This window comes from Bacillus rossius, chromosome 2 (assembly GCF_032445375.1).
Source record: "Bacillus rossius redtenbacheri isolate Brsri chromosome 2, Brsri_v3, whole genome shotgun sequence".
NCBI classification, from domain to species: Eukaryota; Metazoa; Arthropoda; class Insecta; order Phasmatodea; family Bacillidae; genus Bacillus; species Bacillus rossius.
The window spans coordinates 22,641,740-22,664,659 of record NC_086331.1 but is presented as its reverse complement, the minus strand read 5'-3'; the positions used below and the strand labels follow the sequence as shown (position 1 = coordinate 22,664,659).

The following is a 22,920-nucleotide window of genomic DNA, read 5'->3' as shown; positions in this document are numbered from 1 at the left end:
GAGTTGCGGCAGGTGGTGCCGAGAAGGGAGTTGCGGCAGGTGGTGCCGAGAAGGGAGTTGCGGCAGGTGGTGCCGAGAAGGGAGTTGCGGCAGGTGGTGTCGAGAAGGGAGTTGCGGCAGGTGGTGCCGAGAAGGGAGTTGCGGCAGGTGGTGCCGAGAAGGGAGTTGCGGCAGGTGGTGTCGAGAAGGGAGTTGCGGCAGGTGGTGCCATTCTCGCGGGGGGTGGGCCCCTCAGTCCCGCACCCCCGGTGGTCCATTTCCCGACTGTGGCACTGTCTGCTGCTGGCGTGGTGGTGGGGTAAGTGGGCATTCACTGTGCCAGTGATATGCTCCAGTGGCGCAACCCCGTTGGCACTGAGGTGGCTGCTCATGGTTGCGTTGCGACTGGTTGTCCCGGCGGCCTGGCTGCGTGGTGCTCTGGCGTGACGCCAGTGCATCCTCGATGGCCCTCTGCCGCCTGGGTGATGGTTGAGGCTCACTCGGCCTGGCTTGGTGGTTGGTCACTGGTGCGCCCGGTAACGCCTAGCCTGTGGTACCCCCGTTCTGTCATTGATGGGTTTCGGTGCCACGTCATCTGGAGGTTTCTTTCAGTGGCCACTGCCTGTTGCACATAGTCTTCTACCGAGGTGTGTCGGTAGCAGCGGAGGAAGGGCTGAAGCTCATCACGCAGCAGGGTGGTGACAGTCGGCAGCGCTGCCGTTGGTTCTGTGTTCGGCATGATCCGCCGAAACAGCTGCAGTTTGTGGGCGACAAACTGCTCCACTGGTTCCCCGTCTCGCTGTTGTCTCCCGTAAAATTGGGAGGTACACTGTACCACCGCCTCTCCTGTGTCAAAACGCTGCATGAACTTGGTGGTGAACTCCGGCCACAGCATTCCGAACTGGCCCCAGAGGCTCCACCAGTGACGTGCCACGCCCCGCAGCTGCTCACTCGCACGTTCTGCCCATTCATCAGGTGGTATTCCCGCCCTCGCTAGGCGCACCTCGCATTGCCGTAGAAACTCGCCCGGGTTCTCCTGCGGCAGTCCACTGAACTCCGGTAGTGTTGCTCTACCCGTGTTCGTCACCATTCGCGGTGCCCCCCATGTGGCGCTCAGGTCGGTCAGCGATGTGTGTTCCCGTGTCTGCCTTGGCTTCTGCTCGCGCTGTGCGCAGTTTGCACACTCTGTTGTTTCTATTTTATCTGATGGGTTCCCCGTGACGGTGTGCGTGATTGGTGCTATGGTCACTAGGGCAGGCGGTGTAGTTGGTGGTAGCCCCGCTTCATCCTTCCCTGGCCACACAGGATTCGATTGTATTTCCCATGTGGACTTTACTGTTTCCCGCTTGATCGGGAATTTTAAGGTGTCGGGTGCGCATCGGCATGTGTTATGCCACGGTAGTGTCCCTGTTAATAGGTCCATGCCCCTAGGTAGGTAGCAGTTTGCACAGACTGTGGTTGAAATGTGTGGTAACATTTTACCTGTGAGCAATTGTGTTGTTGACGTCACTGGTAGGTGTCAGTTGATTTGGTGTAGCTAATATAATTTAGAAGGATTAGATCACGTAAAAATTTTTACCAATATAAAATAAATTCACACATAATGTCCGGTGATGTTTGGTGTAGTCGGGATGAGGACTCGTGCGCGCGCACAAGAGGGAGGGGTGGTGCGGTAGGCCGCTGCCCGGACGACCGCACAAAGAGTAGAGCGATAACTTCGGCTGGTGGGAGAAGCAGGGTGGGCCGTAAAGGAGGGGTCGGGGTTGATGCGTGGGGAGGGGTGTGGGCAGCTGCCCGGACGGTCGCACAAAGAGAAGAGCGTTAGCTCCGGCTGGTGGAAGGGGGAGGTCGGTCTCGCTCCTTTGGAATGTCCAGAAGTGAAAGGGAGGGGGCCCTTTGTCCGCTGTCCTGGTCGCGCCTGCCTGTCTAACCCCAATTCCTTCACACGCACGAGACGGCCGTTTCACGCTCACTGGTTTCCTTGGTGTAGGCGGATCGCGGAAAAACACTGGAATTATTCATTTTTGTCACACGCATGGGCGCCAAATGCCATCACCTGGGGTCTTGAACTCGATACCCGGGGTGAGCCTAGTAGTTTCTGGTGACTCTGTTGAAGTGTTTGTTCTCCGGGAGGGTGCCAGGCTAGTCTTAAAGCGTCTAGCCGTTGTTGTGGTGGGTCGTCGGCCCCAGCGTGCACTACTAAGCTCCTAGGCTATATGGTGTCTGAACACAATGAACACACGCACGTAATTACTTGACGGTTTTTGAACGAAGGGGAAACGCGGGGAACGGCACGTCTTCCTAGTTGATGACCCGTTTTCGACTGCTGTTAACCGCGGCTGGCCTAAGAGGGGGGGGGGGGGCAGCGTCAGCCTGCATAGGCTAGGCTAGGGGTACGGTCTCGCAGCGGGGTAAGGTACTGGCGGGGTGGAGACCGGGCTTCACTGTCACAGGCGGTACAACGTCAATTTAAATGGTTGTACCAAGTAATAATCACAACTTTAAAAGTTTTGGAAAATTAGAATAGCTCATTCTATTTTTTGTGCGATAGCGCAGCTATTCCCATACAGCACAAAATGTTACAGATATGTTTCAGAAATATAACTTTTGAAACATTGTAACATGTTTGAAACATTTCGCAACCTACCTGAAACATCTCGGATATATTTCAGAAACGTCAAAATGTCCGCCCTGTGAAATATTTCAATGAAACCTCCCTGCAACAACAAATGGTAATGTTTCTGAAATGTTTCCACTAATGTCCCATCAATATTTCTGAAACATTTAACCGAAATATTTCCATAAATGTTCTGAAATACGTATAAAATGTATCATGTGACCTAAAATACCTCTTGAAATTAGGATGACTGAGGGTATATTTATAATTTAAAAGAGTATTGCACTTTAACAGATACCATAATGTTACAGCTGCATTGGTCAGCTAGTTGCAGTGAAGTGCAGTGACTGTGTTCCAATTCATCACAGCATGCCCTCGTACACTTCCTCTTGATCACTTTTTGCATAATGCCCCTTGACCACTCCCTTAGAAAGTGTTAATCGGTGGATTGATATGATCTTGTTCGTATCTTCTTGTTTTCGTCAAGTTTTGCTTGTCCTTAGTAATGTGTCATTTTTTGATTATATAAAAAAAATAGATATTGTCATATTATTTTGTTTGAAATTATTTTAAAGATGTGCTCTGGTAGGGCATAGAATGTAAATTTTTGTCATTTTTAATGTAATGATAATTGATTATATTACTTAATAATTTGGCTTGTACAATAGCTGAAAAACCAACTTATAATTTCTAATGTAAGATTAAAAAGGCCTGCCGACAAAATCCAACAATTCATGTAAATTAATGAAACCATATTCTCCACCCTACTGAGCTAAATTTATATATATATATAAAAAGTAAAATTTAAATAAGTCTTCAGTATGCTTGCAAAGTGAATGAAACTTACATGAATGTCATAGGAAGCCCAGCACTGGTGTCCATGGTTCCTGTCCATTGCATTTTATTTTAATGGGGAATTTGAATGTGATATAGTGGCAGGCAGGCATGCATCTATATCAGTACATGGGGAAAAAGGGACAAGCTAATGCACAAAGGTTCCATTATTAAATACAATGACAATGTCATCTTGTAATGAATAAATTAAATTGAGGCTCCCCAAGCTATCTGGATTTGATCTCCTTATGCTCAGCACAGAAAGTATGCTAATATTTACTTAATCCATAACAACCAAACCCCACTTGCATAGGAGACATGATTACTGAGCATTTTAAAATACAATTTTCACAACCCAATGTGTTATGGCCACTGCAAGTTTTTTTTTTGAGTATCATAAATAAGCACTTGTCCATCGATGTCTTTATCTGTATTTGAACAATATCTTGAGAATTTGGGTGTGGTTTTCTATTGCATTCCAGATGTTGACATTCTCAAAATTCACGGCACTGTTATTGTGTACGGTATCAGTGGTCTAGATTATCATGTGGTATTACATTAACTTAAAATACTTGATACACACAAGAAAAAAAATTGCATTCAACCTCAAACAAATGTTATAGAAATTAAAAATCTAATATACCTACATCCAATACACTAACATATTATTATAGAAAATTCCTACTTCTATGTTGCACAGGAAACCGGTATTAACATAATGAACAGCCATGAGACTTGACCTGTGCTCGAATTGTGATGTACTGTTCTCCTTATTTAATGCTATAGTATATATGGCTGGTGCTTGTGATTTGGTTATTTGCAAGAAAAAATGTGTGCTTGAAAACCCTCAAAAGACATGTAACAATTTTATGTTATAATTAATGTATTTTTCTTCTTAAACACACATATACTAATTTACAGAGGGTCTAAATATGAAACAATGCAGTCTTAATACAAATTCATAATATAGCTTAATAATAGACATATTGTTTTCCATTTCACACAAGCTCAACATAAATGAGACTGGACTGGAATCGGCTGTCCTCACTAAACGAAAAACTTGTCTGACCAGCCTAAATGAAGTGAGATGGTGGTGTAGTAGTGGAATATAAATGGGAATGAAACAAATGTGCAATGAGAAATACTCTTTAACATTGCAATGTCACTTTCCCTAATTGAAAGACTTATTGTATCAGACAAGAGCTCAAATTGATCCAGCTTCCCTAACATTGAGTGGCCAGTGACTTGCTGAAGATACAATAGTGGCAGTCCATAAAAAATCTGGTTTCCTTAATTTTTTCTATAGATAGCATGTTAATCTACCTAAAGTTCGTGGATTAAGCTAGGTTTTATATGTGTATTTTAATACTACCAAATTGACTAAATAGCCTAAGGATAAAACAACAAATACAATATGGCAATAGTATATAGGGTCTCTAAAATCCAAATTTTCAAAGTAAATACACAAAATAATATTAACACAACAGTACTTCCACACAAACTATATTCAAATGAGATCACAAATTTATTGTAAACAAATAATATAAATAATTTTGTAATATGCAGTACAAAATTTTAAAATAATATGCATGGCGAGTTATACTTTGTACAAAATAGAAGTTTGGCCTAACTCGTCAACAATGAAGTCATTAGAGATAGAGAAACTTATTCAAACAGACAATAGGGTTTTGGATTGTAACTTCTATGATCTATGTTATGAAACCAGCCAAGAATGCACCTGAAGTAAGTTAAGAACCATGTATAACCATAATCAGAAAGCCACACCAGGTCAAACCAGGTTCTTTCCATTTGAATACTTAACAATAGAGGCAAAGATGAAAAGGGGTATTTTCAATAACAAATAACAACGTAGTCTGAGAAGTAGACTTTAATAAAAAAAACTATATATATATTATGTATACAATACATGAAATTTTTAACTGACTCTCTATGCAGATGTTCTTGGAGATTTTTGCTGAAAAAAAAGAGAAGAAAAAACAATTATTTTTAACTTGTTTCAGGTCAATTATGACATGTATGTGAGATTTTTAAACATGTAGACACTAAGTTGTTACATTATTTGTTTTTAAATTACCATGCAAACAGAAAAAAAAAGTTTCTGATGCCAATGATAAATTTAAAAACTGAAAGCATCTTAAAAGGGACAAATTGGTATTGCAACCTATGCATTTTTTTTCAAACTTATTAAGCAGGAATACTTCTTCACTGGTAATTTCTTAACATGCTATTTACATTCCTAATAATCAATTTAATGGTGTCTGGTTAATGCAAAGAGGCCCATGACATTGTATAATAACACATTTTAAGCAAAGTTTTAAAAGAAAACTTAAATTTAAATCCTAATGATTTCCTAATAAGTGTCTGTGTGAACAGTGCCTGTGATGTTACATCATTACAATTCAGCCCATATTTTTGTGCAATAATACTCTAAAATTTATAGTAATTTTTTGAGCAGATTCTCAATAGTATCCTTTGTAGTGCACATTTAATGTTTATTTTCATTATTTAAATTGCTACCACTACATAACTATACACATGTAATCTAATAAATCATCATTAAGTAAATGTGTTTCCTTTATTGTCATATTATGGATGGAATTAGGTTTTGTCAAACTCTCCAAATCAAACATACTTGGTTACTACCATAATTTAGCATAAGAAAAAATAATTTAAATAGAAATACCAATGATGCTTATGCTTAGTACAACACAACTCGAAGACGTGTACCTTTTCTCTGCGGTAAAGGACAAAATTTATTTCAATTATTTTGCGCTGCAATTCCAGCCCACCAATAAAATGAAGGCCAGATTGCAGAAATAACTTTGTTAAGCGAAATGGCAATTAATGAAACCGCTGTCTAATTATATGTGTAGGCCTAGTGCATTCACTTACAATAAATTACATTTATGACAAGCCAGATATAATAGCAGGCTTTATTAAATTTCCGTTAATAGTAATACGTAGGCCTACAACATACGATGTAAGTACTACAGAGTGCGGAACATAATAAAAATAATTACTTTACCAGTAGAATTGTAAATTATTTCAAATTAAACACTTCAATATTCATATTAAAATAAACACAACATAATTAATTTATGTGTTGTGCACAGTAAATAAACATAAATTACCCTTAACTACATATTATAGGTTATGAAATATATTTACTTAAGTATATTATAAAAGCCCGAAGGTGATAACTGAATAAAATAAATTGGTTTAATCAAATGCTATTAAAACCAAAATATTTAGGAACCTATAAGCCTATATTTGTGATTTTTAACTAAATATAACATTAAAGGGACTAACCCATACATTAGCATTCGTGTTCTACAGTCAACGACCATATAGCGGCATAGCTACAGTAAGTAGAAAACTTGTTAGATGCTTTAGCAATTTTATTAAATCGCGAATATCCTGTTAATGCATCACATAAATTAAAAATCAGACTGAAAACAGCGCACATATAAATATGGCACGGGAATGTTTGAGCATAATAAGCATACCGACAAAAAAAGACATTCCTTAACCTACAGCTTTACACATTTCGAAGACGCATAAAAGATTGTTTCTATACCGGTACTTGCTTAAGTGCGAAAGTAAAAACAAAAAATAGTAAACTAACATGAAATAAATAATGTTCAAACTTACAATTTATTCACCACATATAAAAATCCAAGTACCAAAATACTGCGCCAAAACAAAAAATAATACACAAAGAAGAAGATTTCTAAACTTCAGTGCCAACATGCATGATGGGAAGTTTCAATATAATGTCTCAGATACATTTCAGAATCAACCACAATGTAATATTGCCAAACGAATCTTGCTGAAATGTATCTGAAACTTCATTTATAGACATGAGTACTATGTGTCCAATGAAATGTTTATGAAATATTCCAGAAACATGACAGATGAAATGTAATCTATTCGAAACATAGTAATGTTAGGTACTGCAATATCACAGACATGTTACTGAAACATTGTGTGCTGTATGGGTTGCTAGTATCTGTGTCGTATCATTTGTATCGATGGTTGCGAAACGGCCGTGAGAATGCATTGAAAACAGTATATAGACTCGCGCAGGTCATATTTTATTAAAACATTTGCCGATTTGGTTACTTACTAGGATTCATTATGAACATGTTCTGGAATATGGCCCGTGAGTTAGGGTATAGTTGCATCCCATAACAGCAGTGCTTGTTCACTACCTTACCCGAAATGCTTGAAAAACCACCCACAGTGTCTTACATGCGGTAGGCTTTATAATAAGGAACATTTCAAATATCAAGTGGTCATGAAATTATGGAATCCAATAAGGCAGTTCTCAGTTTCAAGTTATATTTCTGTAGTTAAAATAATTTTAAAAGTCAATAAATTTATTGAGTGCACTGCTTTAAAATTAAAGCTTAAGTCTTAAGTGTTTTTTTTTTATTTCTTTATGTTCACACCTTTATTCTCTATTCCACACGATACATCTCCATCTTTACTCTACCTTCTTCTTCCTGCCTCATAGCCTCGGCACCTCTATGTGGCCATGATGGCTACTATAATTTATATTACAGTTTTTACAGTACCTAGTCGATGAGAGTGAGTTTACAATTTTTCCTAATTATTGCTCCGAAATTATTTATTTTATTTTTCCAATAGTTAAATATTTTTTCATGCATTTTTTTAATAATTGATCGTTAAGAATACTTAACACTTAATTTTTATTTTAGATATTGAGAAATACTTTTTCTTAATTTTTTCATATTGTAAATTATAAGTCATTTCAAAATTATTAATATAATTTTATGTGTAGCACTTAACAGCTTAATAGTGACGTCATTTTGCTACGGGGTTTGCAGTGGATAGTGGAGGGAGGCCGCACCCTGACTGTTATTAAATTGTAAATAGATTTTAGAAAAAGAATTTTACATAAACATTATAGATTTCAGGTTTGTTGTATGAGTCCCTGGCCTGCATCTATTTTCAGCGCCTCATTTTAAGGTATGTTCAAAAATTTAAAATTACTAAATTGAGGTTTATTGTGTATTTGGTGCGCGAGTAAAAGGCTACGCAGTCTACTAGTGATAGTGAAGTAGAATGTGTAATAGTTTGTAATGTTTTGTACGGGAACATTGGGACATTTCGTATAACTACGTAAATGCTTTCAACATTAATGCAAGCTCTATACGTTAGAATGAGTGTTCACTGCATAGAAGTATTGACGGGTGGTGGTCGTCTACACTGAAGATGTTTTCAGCTGATTTGTTACTATTAGTATGTTTATTGTTCTGTAATTTACTTTTTGCACATATATTTCAGTTTATTTTAACCCAGATTGGCTTTAAGTAATGTGTAACTGTTTGAGTAAGTGGTGTTTTGACATTTTGAAGTTACTGTAGATTTTCGTGTAGTGACTAATATGTTCATTACTGTTGCCTCTAATCTTTGTAGATTTACTTTGTTAATTTATTATCAAGAAGCGTTATAATGTTTGACATCTACCACTTGGTCTTTATAAATTAAAAATATACTCATTTAGTTAAGCAGGCCATACCAATCATGATGTATGCATTTATGAATGATTGAAAGTGTTGTCAATTATGCAGAATAAGGTATTATTTAGAACAAAAATGCTTTTATTTAATTGCAAATTTAATGATTGAACTGCATGTGTAGAGTGTAGAGGTTGACGTCAACTAAATATATGTAAGCAAAAAGGATCCTAGGTCGCAGTTAATGATAACATGTCACACTTTATGGTGAAGGTCGTTAGTTCAGTCCCATCATCCTGGCCTGGCTCAAGTTTATCAACACTAAGTTATTTTACAAGTATTTAAGATACCATTACAATCTTGGATGTCACGTCACCTGAAGCTTTTGTGCATAGCTGTTATGCAAATCCTTACAAAAAAAAATTTTCTCTTGGGTAATCGTGTAGTTAAAAACTTTTATAAAAAAATTAACAAGGACAATGTTATGTGTTATTATCTAGTAAGAAGGTTTATCTAAAAAAGCAAGTACAAATCCAAAATTATTTTTTGTACTTCCTGAATTTTTTTTTATCATATTGTAAAACCATGTTTTGTTATTATAATAATTTTACTGTTTTAGTTTTTGGTTGGTTTAGCTACATTGAAAATACTGTAAATTTGTGTGAACAGTTTGTTAGGTCAGCTACAATAATATTCTATATGTATTATATATCCTTTATTAATGTAGCTGACCCAACTCAACCAACACCTTTCTTTTTGTAAGAATCAGCAACAACTGCAAAAATTATCGAAAATATATCAATGAAATCAATCACCAATACCATGATATACAAAGTAACATTACCGACCTTAACCTTTGCAATTTATTAACTGCTCGCAAAATCCACATTTCAAATAACATGCGAATGTCTTATTCCAAATATTCATTGCAGATAATATAACCTTCCACGAACATGCTACTGTTAACTAATTTTGTCTCGGGTAATGATATCGTACATAGGGCTATTAATTTGTGGGGTGATTTTCTAAAGTAGGCCCTTTTCAAAAAAAAAAAAAAAACTTAAATCGGAGAATGGTGTTTTTGAGTAGTTTTACATAATGTGATGATACTGTAAAAGCATCCTTGTGAAATGCACGTTATTTGTTTTAGAAATGTTTTATTGTTTAGGTGTGTGTTTCATCCGGTATTTTAATTGTGGCATGTTAAATACACATATCTGATGATAACCTATTGTGTCAAAGGTTTGAGAATAATATATTTACTGATTAAAATTTTGAAGGTGCATTGATATAAAATGAAAGATGCTGTATTAGTTTCAGTAGTTTTTATGTCATACCTAACAATTTTTGTTAACACCAGATAAGTGGGGCTTCACGCTAGAAAATTTTTAGGTAAATATCTTATGTCACTGTTTTTCAGCAAAGTAAAAATAAAATAATGAAAATACAATTTTGCAACACTAAAGATGTTCCTGTATTTACCTTGGAAACAGCATTAATGAATTACAACTAGTTTCTTAGAAATCACAGTTAGGTATTTCACATTTCAAAACCTGTGCATCGCAGCTCACGCCGCCTTTGTTTATCCGTGTTGGGTTGTGTGTTTGTTTTGATGAACTTTATTAGAATGTTATGAATGGTCAATTAGCTAAGGTTAGCTACATTAAAAATTCTTTCAAACATTTTGAATGGTTGGTCGGGTTAGTGTAGCTACATTAAAAAAAACTATAATATATTTATTATGGTTGCTTAGGAATTACCAATTTAAGATGGGCTATCCTGACCTAACCAACCCTTCACATGATTTCACAATATTTTTAATGTAGTTTTACTTACCCAACCAACCGTCAACAATATTATTATGTATTTTTAACGCCATTAACGTAAAGTAACACAATTTCACAGTATTTTCAATGTCGCTAAGTAACTCAATCAACCATCCACAAAATTTTAAATTATTTTTTACGTCGCTAAAGTAACGTTGCAATCCTTTGTTAATATGTGATTCAAAACACTACTGTAAATGAAAGTAAAAAAAAAAAAAAAACCTTTCTTAATTTAATGACATTTGAACAAACAACCAACGAACAGAAAGTATAAACATTATTAATATTTCCATACAACTGCAATATGCCGTCATATTAACTTACTAATTTTATTATAAAACAATACCTACCACTGTTGACTGGTTGACTGAAGCTCTCCAAAATAAACACAGAAACCAGTATAGGTTAAAAATAAATTGTGGTGGCACCGTCCATGCACAGATAATTGTAATGCATGTTGAAAGTGTAATTTCTCATGAACTATTACCTATATATTAATGCTATTTTCAGGGTGAATACACGTACGCCTCTAGTGTTGGAAAATGGTATTTTCTTAATTTTATTTTAACTTTGCGGGAAAACAGCGACATAAGATATTTACCAAATTTTAAAAATCACAAAAAGGGAATAACTTACTTTCTATAGTTTCCGTAACTATTCGGTGACAGGGCATTGTGATACTTTTACTAGTTTACTGTTTTGGCAGTTTGTTATGTTAGGTATGTGTATTGTAAATAGGTTAGAATGGTTGTTACGGTTTTTATTAACCACGCTAAAAATTTTATGGAATTGTTTAACAGTACATGTGATTTCACAGTATTTTTAATGTAGAAAACCTGATCTAACCACTAATTAAAATGGTAAGCTACTTGCATGTCGTAAAGTAAACAAAAGCATTTTGAAATTTTTTATTGTTTTACGGAAAAGAGGCTCTCCTTGATAGTTATCTTTTCTGCAATATGTAATTACCTATGTACCTAAGTTAACAAACTGTTAAAATGGTAAACTTTTGCAAACTACTTGAAGAATCACAATGCTCTTTCACAGAAAGATTGCTAATAACTATTGAAAGTTGTTAGTACAGTTTTTAGATTTCTATAACTTTATTTAGCAGAAGCCCCACTTATCTGGTGTTACCATGTAGTATGATTTCACAAAGCTAAGTTTTGAAACTCAAATGATGGAAAACTGTTATGGCCAAAATGTTCAAGCAAGTGTAGCATCTTTCGCGTCTTACCTCTCCTATTTTCATACATTATGGTGAAAATTATGAGTAGAAAGGTTGGTAAGGTGAGATCAGCAACATTTAAAAAATGGAAAAATTTTATGAAAGGTTTTGGTTAGGTTAATTAAAAATATTATAAACTTTTTGGAAGGTTGGTCAGGTTAGGTAAGCACATTTAAAATACTGTAAAATTGTGTAAAAATTTAGCCACAATTCAAATTTTTAAAAATTGGGCTGAAGGTTGGCTAGGTCAGCAACATTTAATATTGTTATTTTCTTGAGGTATTGTGATAGTGGTGAAGGCGAATAAAACTTATTAATTTGTTTGCACAAGAGGGTACAAACCATGCAAGAAATAGTATAAGAAATATTACAGGGGAACGATGTGGGAAATTGTTGTGACTCTTCCTCTTGGAGCATCAGGTTTTAGGTAACATGAACTTACCTTCAGTGTTTTATCCATTGTCTCGCCTTGTTTAATCAAATATTTAATACAAGAGATAAAACATTGCAGGTAGATTGGTGTACCCTTTTGTGTCCATTCCACTTTTGGTCTGGCAAGGAGAGTGACGGAAATGTAAAACAAAATGTTATTAATATTTATTTGTTCTTAATTAATTTTTTTAGTTCCTGTGTTTTTTAAATTTTGTGTATTATGATTACAAGAGTAGTTTTAAGCAATAATTTGTTTATTTTTTGATGTTGCTCTAATGCAGATTTGTTTGTGCAATGCACGTGGGATTTAAAATGCTTTGGCAGAAATTTGAATAGTTTAAAAAGGCTTGTAACATATTTTGAAATATATTGACCTTACCAAACTTCGATGTAATGGAGACAACACAACACTAGTCTATGATAGTCATGACTTGCAGAATAATCACAGCAAGTATGAGTCAAAAAGTTTAAGAACAATAGCAACTTGGAATTAAACATTGAAATCAATTTTGCAGTAGTTCTGGATGACGGGCTTATTTGGAAAATTTAAAATTTCTAAAATAGTATGTTTGTTTACTACCTGCTGGGTCATTATCAAATTATTTTGTAACTTGTGTCAGATTTTGCATTTAATGGCATGGAACTGTAGTATAGTTGTTCCTTTAAAGCGTACATAGGCCTAGTATGGTAAAGATAGTCACTCTTTAGTTTGGAAAATACTGTTGTTTAAAAAAATTCCATACACAGAGTTAACGTTGGTTATATGGAACTGACATGCTCGATCCATTGAGGTTAGTGAGGAATCATTGTGTTAACAAATCAAGATAATTTCAGTCCATCATCATCACATTCAGTTATAAAATCAGTAATTTACTTTAATGAAATGTTATTCTTAATTTAATAATGTGAAAGTATGAGTTTACTCATATATAACACGAACACAAGTAGTACATACTCTCAAAAAAAAAATATAATTCTAAACATTTAATGTATTGTGGAAACGTCTTTACTATTGATCTAATCAGTGCTTTTACTCTTATTTACACATATAGTTTATAGATAAATAGACAATTTTAAGGAACTTGTGCAATTTTTTTAATTAGTCTTAATAATCATTGTACCTTGTCTACTTACAAAATAATGGATTAGAAAATCACTTCTTAAATAATTATGGCAATATAAAGAGATCAATTCATCTTTACTATTAAAATTGTAAAATTCTTATGTAATACTTGAAGGCTTGAATTCTGGAATAACACTTCACAGTTTTCTAAATTAAAATGTGTTTAGGTGTTTGTCTTATAAATTAAACTAATCCCTTAAAAGGTGACTTCTTCCTTGGTGAATTTTGCTACAGGAGACCATCACTTTTTAAATTGATCATTTAACGAGTGAAATAGGTTGGAGTTTTGCCGTTTTTACCACAGAATCTAACTACAACCCAATTTCTTATATTAACGTTTTCAGCTGTTTCCACTGGTGATCCCTAGATTGATAAAAAAAAACAGTTTCTTCAGGAAGATATAGCCATTATTATCTCCAGTACACATTTAAGGAAAATTGTATCCCAAATAGAAAAAATCAACCTAAACGTTTGACTTTAAAAGTGACAGTTTCCGTTTTCGAAGGCATATCATTAGCAAAATAAATCTATTATCCATATTAATTTTTTGGTGATGTGTAGCTACCTTAATGCACTGTATTTATAAAAAATTTCAACACAGATATATATATATATATATATATATATATATATATTTTTTTTTTAAGAGTTCCAGGCTTTCAAAAACAGAAAATTAAAAGAAACCCTAATTTTGGTGATTCTATTAAAGTTTGGTAATATTTGACCCTATTTTGTTTATGTAGTTTTTAAGTATAATTTATATGTATTTTGATATGAGGAGTTTGGTAATATAATTAATATACTGATCTAAATTGGATCAGTCACTTTTTTAAATAATTTGTGAGTTAGTGGATTTTCCTAAATTTTAATTCTAGGGGACTGACGAGGATAACATGGTACTGATAAAATACACAATTTCATAGGAAATTATCAATACTAATTGTTACTTCATGTTCAACACCAAATATCTTAGAATCTAATTATGGCACACTTCTTTAAGAATTAAATCACATTGATAACTATTGAATTTACCTACAACTATGTAATACTGTATGTACTATCTCAGTCTTCAAAACAATCTTTTAACATTTTTATTGCTTGTAATACTTTAAGGTAGTCTATTTTAACAGTAAACAAATAATCCAGAAACTCAAGAATTCAGACAAAAATAAGACTTGTTGTAGTTTAAGGTAATTTTACTGATTTAGTAGATATCAGTTGCAAAATATGACTTTAAAAACAAATAAAAATTAGCTTTTTTCCTACAATGTAAATAATTCTTCTAAAACAATAATTGTTTAACAACATAATAAAAATTACTTTTCAGAAACATCAATCTTTTCTTTAAATTGATAAATACCTTGTTCCATTTTGTGACCAAGTTTGTTAGATGTAATTTTGTTATTACTGATCTAGTGGCACATTTGTCGTAGAGGAACAAAGTTTAAAAATCTAACATTTTTACAGATAAACCCTCTGTATTGTATTATACTGCTGTAAAAATTTCATCTTTGAGCTTTATCTACATGTCAAGTTAGAGGACTTAAAAAAATCCCATAAAAATGTATTTTTTTTGCCGAAAATGATGACGTTGATTTGACTAATTATTATTCTTATCATTAATAAATTATAGTACAATCTCAACTTATACTACCTATAACATTTAAACATACCTTTTTACATGAAGAGTTGCTTCTGCACACTTTAAAGGTTTAATGAACTTTAATAATTTGAAAATGTTCCACAGTATACGGAGGCTTCTATAGTCACTATTTTGTAACACAGTTTTTACTGTGGGTACCATTGTTAATACCTTTTAAAACTTCAAGTAAAATTATTGATGTATTATTTACAACTTAAATATCATAAAATTATTGATATACTATAACATTTTCTACTTTGATTTGTATTCATTAAGAAGTTTTGATATTTCTTTACTTATTTTTGGGGAGATGTTATGTGTCGTTCCAGTAGTTGTAAGTTTTAAGGCACTCAGTTTCCTTAAAACATTGTTCATGGGCACGCAAGTCTGGTCTTTCTCCTTTTTCTGAAACACTATCCTTACTTGGTGGTATGATTAAATGTTACAAGCACATCTTTATTTACATCACTATTGTCGTTCACCTCTGCCAGCCACCATTAACCATCATATAAACATGCAATAAAATCTCTTGTGTGCAGTTTTATTTGTACAATTTAATATTCCGCAGCATGTTAATTAACCAAGCACTTCAGGTGTTACTTTCTGGCAAAGGAACAAAACAGTGAATACTCCTTGTATGGGTAACTGTCACCGAGTTTTCAAATTGATCGAGAAGTTTACTGTAGTGATGTTGAATGGTTTTTTCATTTTATGTAATTGTAAGAGATTCCTTTTAAATGTTCTTGAAAAAATTCAAACGTCTCTGCTGGTGTCAATATATGATTAGTGTACAGTTGCTGGAGACTTGCTTTGGTAACCTCTCATTTTTTGGTACCACCCACACCATCACAAGTGTTTTTACCATGACCCAAAGCAAAAACAAAATGCAACTCAGCTTCCAAATGAAAATTGGTTTTATAGTGACACAAGTTATTAAACGTTTTTATTATATTGACCAGAAACTTTCATCAGAAAAATAAATGACCTTTTTAATATGCTGGCTAATCTCATGGTTGAAATTTTTTAGAATACGGTGCATTAAGGAAGCTACACATCCCCTCAAAAGTAATATGGAGAATATATTTATTTTGCGAATGATATGCCTTCGAAAATTAAAAATTTTTACTTTTTAAAGTCAAACTTTTAAGTTGATTTTTGCTATTCAGGATACAATTTTCCTTAAATGTATACTGGAGATAATAATGGCTATATCTTCCTGAAGAAACTGTTTTTTTTTTTTTTTTATCAATCTAGGGTTAACCAGTTCCGAGCAATACAAGTTAACGCAAACCCTTACAAATGCAAAAATTACAATTTTAAAATGTCTTTTTATACTCTAATCGTGTAGGAGTCAACAAACAAATCTTTTTTTATAACATGGTCAAGCAACCATTTATTATTTTTTGATTCACTTGACATAAAATAGTAGTGTTCTGTCTCATACACTACATACCTGGCATATCCAGTCTTTGTTTTCTAAACTTTCTAGTCCCTCTGTAACTCGTCCACATTCAAAATGGAACCATTCATCACATTTATTACACTGTACATCACTCTTTCTTCTGCTACGCTTTTCTGCAACGTTTGCATCTCACCTAACGTACACACTCTTCATCTCCCTCTGGCTGCCAACCAGTTATATGCACTTTCGAAACACTTCACTTTCCGTTCCACTGCTAAAAATAATCCAGACTCGACTTCACTATGCTTTATTGCATTTCATTACGCCAACCAAAACTACTCTCGTACCGCCGTCTTTTCATACAGTCTGTTGATGTTATTACAAAGAAACCTCTCTTTTTCCTTCCTTTTTTTTTTTTTTTTTTTTTACCAATTTGTTCTTCAATACGTTATCTTTCTCTCTCGAAAAAACTTTACCGTTTTCATCTTCTTCCAAGAACTCTCTTATTGCTGTCTTTCTCCACTGATGTATCAATTTGCTGGAACGTTGGAACTTTGCAAGCAAGAGTCTATTGTATTTTTTTACTTTATTCTGGATTTGACTTCTCACCTATAGTATACTTTATATTTGCTTACTTTATCAAGGAATACCTCAAATTACATCTTCTTGCTTCATTTGACCCAGCAAGTCTCTGCTTGATTTAAACAGCTGATAAATGCTTTAAGATTCTTGTTGCATTCTGAATTCAATATCTTTGAATTACAATTTTCATGGTTAAAACTGATCGCACTTGTTTCACTTAGTATATAGTCATCCAGTCATTAAAGTAAGTTTTCGCTAAAAAAATTTCTGTTATGGCTTATTGCTGTTTACTTTCTCTATTTTGTTCTTTGTGGGTACACATTGAGATCAATGTGTGAGGTCTTGAATTGACCATACCTCGCTACTCCGTTTTCTTCTATTTCATCTTTCCCTTTCTTATTCATTAGCAAGCTGATCTGGATTTGATTTTATTTGAGCCCTTCTACACCTTTCACACACTTTTTTCTATCTCAGTATCTTTTCTGGAAATTTTTACTTTGATAACATCAATAATAATCAGTTTAAAGCAAAAAAAACTTTAACTCTGTGAATGAAATGTCATAATCCATAGACATAAATTCCATGGTGCTGACTACCATGGAGTCTATATTTTTGCAACATGGACGTTATAATATGACTTCAAAAGTAACTTATGATAGTTTTTAATTAAGCAGCATAAAAAAGTTCCCTCTGCTCAGCTCATGTGAGAAAAAAAAACCTAAGTTTTATGCCTACCTTTAAAAAATAACTCTCCGTGGTTAGCTTCTATTAATTAAAAATGGTGAAATAATGGTTTTATTTTTTTTTTCTAACTCAAGCTCAGTTGAATTTAAATTATGATTGATTGAGAGTACATACAGACTATATACAAATGTTCATGCAACAATTATAAATGTATTGATATTTTTAATTTTCCTGAAAAATTAGGGTTCACTAAGTTATGTTTTTCCTGAAATAAGCTATTCAAATGGAGAAATACTTTCCTTTGTGTGGTCATAACTGTGCAAGCCAGCATATAAATGCTGAGCATGGCTCATGCCTATGTTAACCTACATAGGTAAAATACCTGTATGATGCATAGAGATGAATATTTTCCATGATTGCAAAAATATGTGAAAACAACTTTTCACAAGAAAGTGGCAAAACTAACCTAAAATACAGTTAGTAAAATATACTACTGCAACATATTTAATCCTGGCATATAATTTTTGTGCAGGTTTTTACTCATAACCACAAGATTTTACTACATACTAATGCTTATTCAAATCACACTTCAGTTAAAATATTTTCGTTATTTACAAAAATGTCCCACAGCGCAGTCAGCTAATGTATGCTAGCCATTAGATTCGATATTCCGTTTCCTGCATACACCACAACAAATAGTGTAGTGTGTCAATCCTTGATGAGAGAGCAACATTGTTCTGTACATTTCACTATATTAGATGCTGTGCCTATAAGTGTGTATTTGAATGTTAAATAATACAAGCTTCTTCCCAGTTATGTTTAAACAATTTTTATTTCCCTATTTTCATGAGCGTAAAGGAACATGGACCTACGTGTACCACATAAGTGATTCTGAGTCTTTTGGAAGCTAGCCAAGCCAAACATCTAAAAAAAATTTTTTGAATGACCTGCAGTTGACTAAATGTGAATTACTCTAGAAATGGTTCAAAATACTATTTCCTTCAAGACAGAGTAAACAATACAAGAATAAACAATTTTACCAAAGTGACAGTGACATTTTAATGTGCAAGTTATGCAGTTGCCAGTTACAGTGAAAACAGAAAGACATACTTGATAAGTTTTGTCGGCTCAAGAGTGTCACCAAGTCTTAAAAAATAATTTTCTGTCAAAAAACAGAACAGGAAAAGAAGGTAGTGAAACACAAAGCATCAGTGTCATGATAAAATCCATAAAGAAAACTCCCAACAGTAAACATGTGTTTACAATTTTAATATTCCTCTTCTCAAGCTGGATCACCCAGCTATGGGACAGTATTCTTGAAAACCAGGGTTGGAAAAAAATTTTAAAAACCAAACAAGCTAGTTTTTTTTTGGTTTAAACAAAACTTTTTTTATTACATTAGTTATTTTGGTTGTCAGCATATTAAAATGAAAGCCATACAACATCCCGCTTTCTGCCACTCATGTTGAACCAGAAAAGTTGTTATATCAAAGGACTGAAGTCCAGCAAATCTGCACATGTGACTGGGACTTACCCAGAGAAAGGGTATTTCCCCACAGGAAGAGCATTCTCCATCTAATGGGTGATTCCCACAGAATAGGAATATTTTTTTAATAATTTTAATTTTTCCCCCTTTTTTTTTTTTACACATTGTCTAACATTCACAAATAATTACATTATATAGGAGTATTTAGCTGGGTATAATTTACAACTTAAATAGATAATTTAAATAATATCTTGAGTAGTATATAATTTTTTTTTTTCTGTAAACACCAGAAACATTAATGAGCTAACTTTTGTTGCTATTCGAGTGGAATCAGACCTTTCATTAAAAAAATTATTATATTTTGTTTAAAATACATAATTTAAAAAACCATTTGTTTTTGACCATGGTGGTTTAAATTATTGTCGTTTAAATCAGCCAAAAAGTTAGTGGCATTGGAAGCGACTGGGAAGTTGTTTTTCAAATACTCCCTGCTGTGAAATTAAAGCGTAGCAGGTTTGCTGATGCAGCACTGAAGAATGTGTGGGCACCTACTAACAGTGTAAATGGTGAAATATATTTTAGCAAATATAGCTTGCAGACCACCGGAATACGACGAAAAAAAAACTTTGAAAGTGTGTGTTATGTTGTCTTTAAACGTATCAATGTGAACTCAGAATATTTATTTTTTCAATTTTAATGGAATTTTAGTGTTTTATTTGTATTTCAACTGCAATAGTATGTTGTCAATGATCGTGTTTTTGTTTCATATGAAAATAACATTTGCTAATGAATCCTGTTTGTATTCTACACTTGAATTTTATAGTATAAAAATACTGAATGTCAAAATGCTCCAAAATGTTAAATTGTAAAATTGAAATGCTGAATGGTGAAATTTGAAAGGCTTTAATGTCTGTCTATCTTAAGTGATGCATAATAAATGCAGTGAAATATTAGAATAATAGGCAGTGTTACATTATTTCACATAGTAATTCACTGTAACACTATAACAGCTACCATTACATATTCCTTTACTGACAATATCATGATTTATAAACTGTACAAGGCTGACAACTACTAAACACTGATGAAAAATGAAAAACAAGAACTTAAAATTGATAACCAAGCATGGAATTTAAAAAAAAATTTACTATCTACACACACTCACTCTTTTCCCAATTGCCATTTTTCAATGAAACTCACAATTAAGCACTACCTAAAGATATTTACTTACATTGGGATATAACTTCCAAGATATTCACTTTAAAATCAAAGTAGTTTTTTTGTACATACATCCTGTTATATTTCCGGTTATGATACAAATTAGTAGGTGACTTCTTATTTTGGTGACAATCACTGTGTGAAAATGAGTAATTTGGGACTATTATAGATTGCGATACCACAACATTAATAATGACGTCGTGTACGTCATTACCACCCCTACTTTTCTTTCAGGAGAAGCGTGGGAATATGGGGGATTTGGGCATATTTAATTTTTTTCACTATTATGCTTTTTCTATATTGTAAACTAGACTATAATTCCCTCGGCTCTAGTCTATTTTGTGATACTGCAGTAACCCAAAAAAGAATATAATGGGTGTGACTATATTCTACTTAACGATACTGATAAATTATTATTTAAAAAGTCCACTTAAAAAAATTAAATATTGGTATCACAAATTAAAATAGATTGGTAAGGACTTCATGATACTGAGAAAATATTATTTTGAAACTTCTCACTTTCAGAAAATTAAATACTTGTATTGCAAAATAGAGTAGACCGGACGGTACTGTTTTCTACTTTACAATACAGATCAAATTATTATGTAGAATTTTCATTATGATAATTATTTAAATCCAATTATCACAAAATAGACTGGAGTGGGTAGGCATATTTTCTATTTTATAATATCACAAAATTGTAATCACAAAAATTCTTATTTCATACAAATGAAATACTGCTATTGCAAAACAAACTGGACCTTGTAGAATTTTAATTTTCTTTTCAATATCTTCCACTTATAATTTACTAAAATGTAATAAATGGAAATTTTTTACTAGCCTACCTAAACTCACTAAACCTTTCGCTTTTTGTATATCGCTTCAACAATTGCACTACTAACCTACAGGCAAACAAACCATTTTACATTACATAATAACTTTTATGATTCACCTAACAAAAGCAAATGTAACAACACACACCTCACTTAACACATCAAATAAATTCACATAAAACTACACATTACAAACATTTAAAACCTATAAAAAACTACTTACCTTTCTCAGCATTATGGCAATAATCATTTTCTGTCACTATTTCTCTTGTAGATTATAAATTGACACCAATTTGCGATTCCTCCTTTTAATTTATTCATTATCGTAAAAAACGAACAATCACTTCTGGTCACTACTACAATCACAACCACACATTCTCACTCTACATTGTACCATTATATTATTTAAATTTAAATAAACACGACTTTCCTCTTCTCTCGTGACTACTACACATTACCCCACATAGCCAATAAATTTCTTATTACCTACGTAAAGCTTATTGTGTACTTATTTATTGAATTTATAATGATATTCAATTCTACTTATTAATTCACTCCTTCTCGTACAACCGACCGCTACAATCGCTCCAAAATTCACACTATCATTAGTATTTTTTTTTCCATGGTGTTGCCAATTCTACATACTATATTTTCCTTCGTTCCACCATTCAATTTATTATCATTGGCCAACTTCAATGATGTCATTCCCCTCTCCGTGATTCTCAACCAATGAGAATCCAGTATCAAATTTTAGAATTCAGCCAGTAAGTTTACTGTTTTTAAACCTTAATTTATTGTTTTATAAGCAGGCAATACAGGACAAGTACATAAATAAAAACAAATTATATTGTTACATGGCGTGTTAGGAGGCAAGGCCACGACGCTTGCCAGGTACCTGAGCGGGACTTCCAGTGAGTCTGGCATGCGGCCCTGCACAGGTGCTGACGTCATGCATACCACATGTGCCCGGCCGATTACAAGGGTCTGGCTAACCAACCCCCTCTGCTCCCCACTCACCATCCCGCCTCAGACTATTGTCACACTTTAAGTGGCCTGGGAATTCTGCGGGTTTGCCGAGGCCGCCGTGTGGAGTGGCGCGAATACAGACCGCCTTTCTCGATGTTTCGGGCATCGGGACGGCTCAGGATTCTCGTCGCAGCCCCTCTCGTCTGTTCGAGAAGGGCGCCACAGGTATATAAGCAGCGATGCAGGCTTTGGCGGGAGTTGCAAGCAAGTGCAGAGAGTTCGAAGAGTTCTGCGAGTGAACGGAAGTGCGACTCGGCAAAAAGGGTGAGAGACCCCTCTCGAGAGCGGCACGAGGAGGAGTGACGGGACCGTGAGAGTGCGACCGAGTGGCGTAAAGCTGTGTGAGGACAGGCGCGAGGTAAGGGTCTAATCACTGTCGAGCGTAGCTCCAGTGAGCAGTGCGAACTGTGGAACTTGACATTAAGTGACTTGCGAATAAAATTTTTAAGTGTAAGTGATTGGTGATCACACATTTTTAAGTACAATTATTTATTATAAATGTAA

General features: G+C 34.1%; 2 protein-coding genes across 4 annotated transcripts in view; one reads left to right on the top strand and one right to left on the bottom strand.

The window, feature by feature from the left end:
- Nucleotides 1-475: 475 nt before the first annotated feature.
- On the bottom strand, nucleotides 476-1,069 carry LOC134528859 (activity-regulated cytoskeleton-associated protein-like). The gene has a single exon (XM_063362526.1). It carries the CDS (start codon nucleotides 1,067-1,069, stop codon nucleotides 476-478), a length of 594 nt encoding a protein of 197 aa, XP_063218596.1.
- Nucleotides 1,070-8,280: 7,211 nt separating this feature from the next.
- Nucleotides 8,281-22,920, top strand: part of LOC134529172 (guanine nucleotide-binding protein G(I)/G(S)/G(T) subunit beta-1) — a 106,385-nt gene continuing 91,745 nt past the window's right edge. Inside the window, exon 1 of one of the 3 annotated variants that reach the window (XM_063362999.1) lies at nucleotides 8,281-8,443. The gene's annotated coding sequence lies outside the window, so the exon portion shown is untranslated. The remainder of the gene's footprint in view (nucleotides 8,444-22,920) is intronic. The other 2 variants (XM_063362995.1, XM_063362993.1) reach the window with 2 other exon arrangements.

What these genes read in the sequence shown, in the direction of transcription:
- LOC134528859 (XM_063362526.1), bottom strand. Translation starts at nt 1,069, where the DNA reads ATGGTGACGAACACGGGTAGAGCAACACTACCGGAGTTCAGTGGACTG.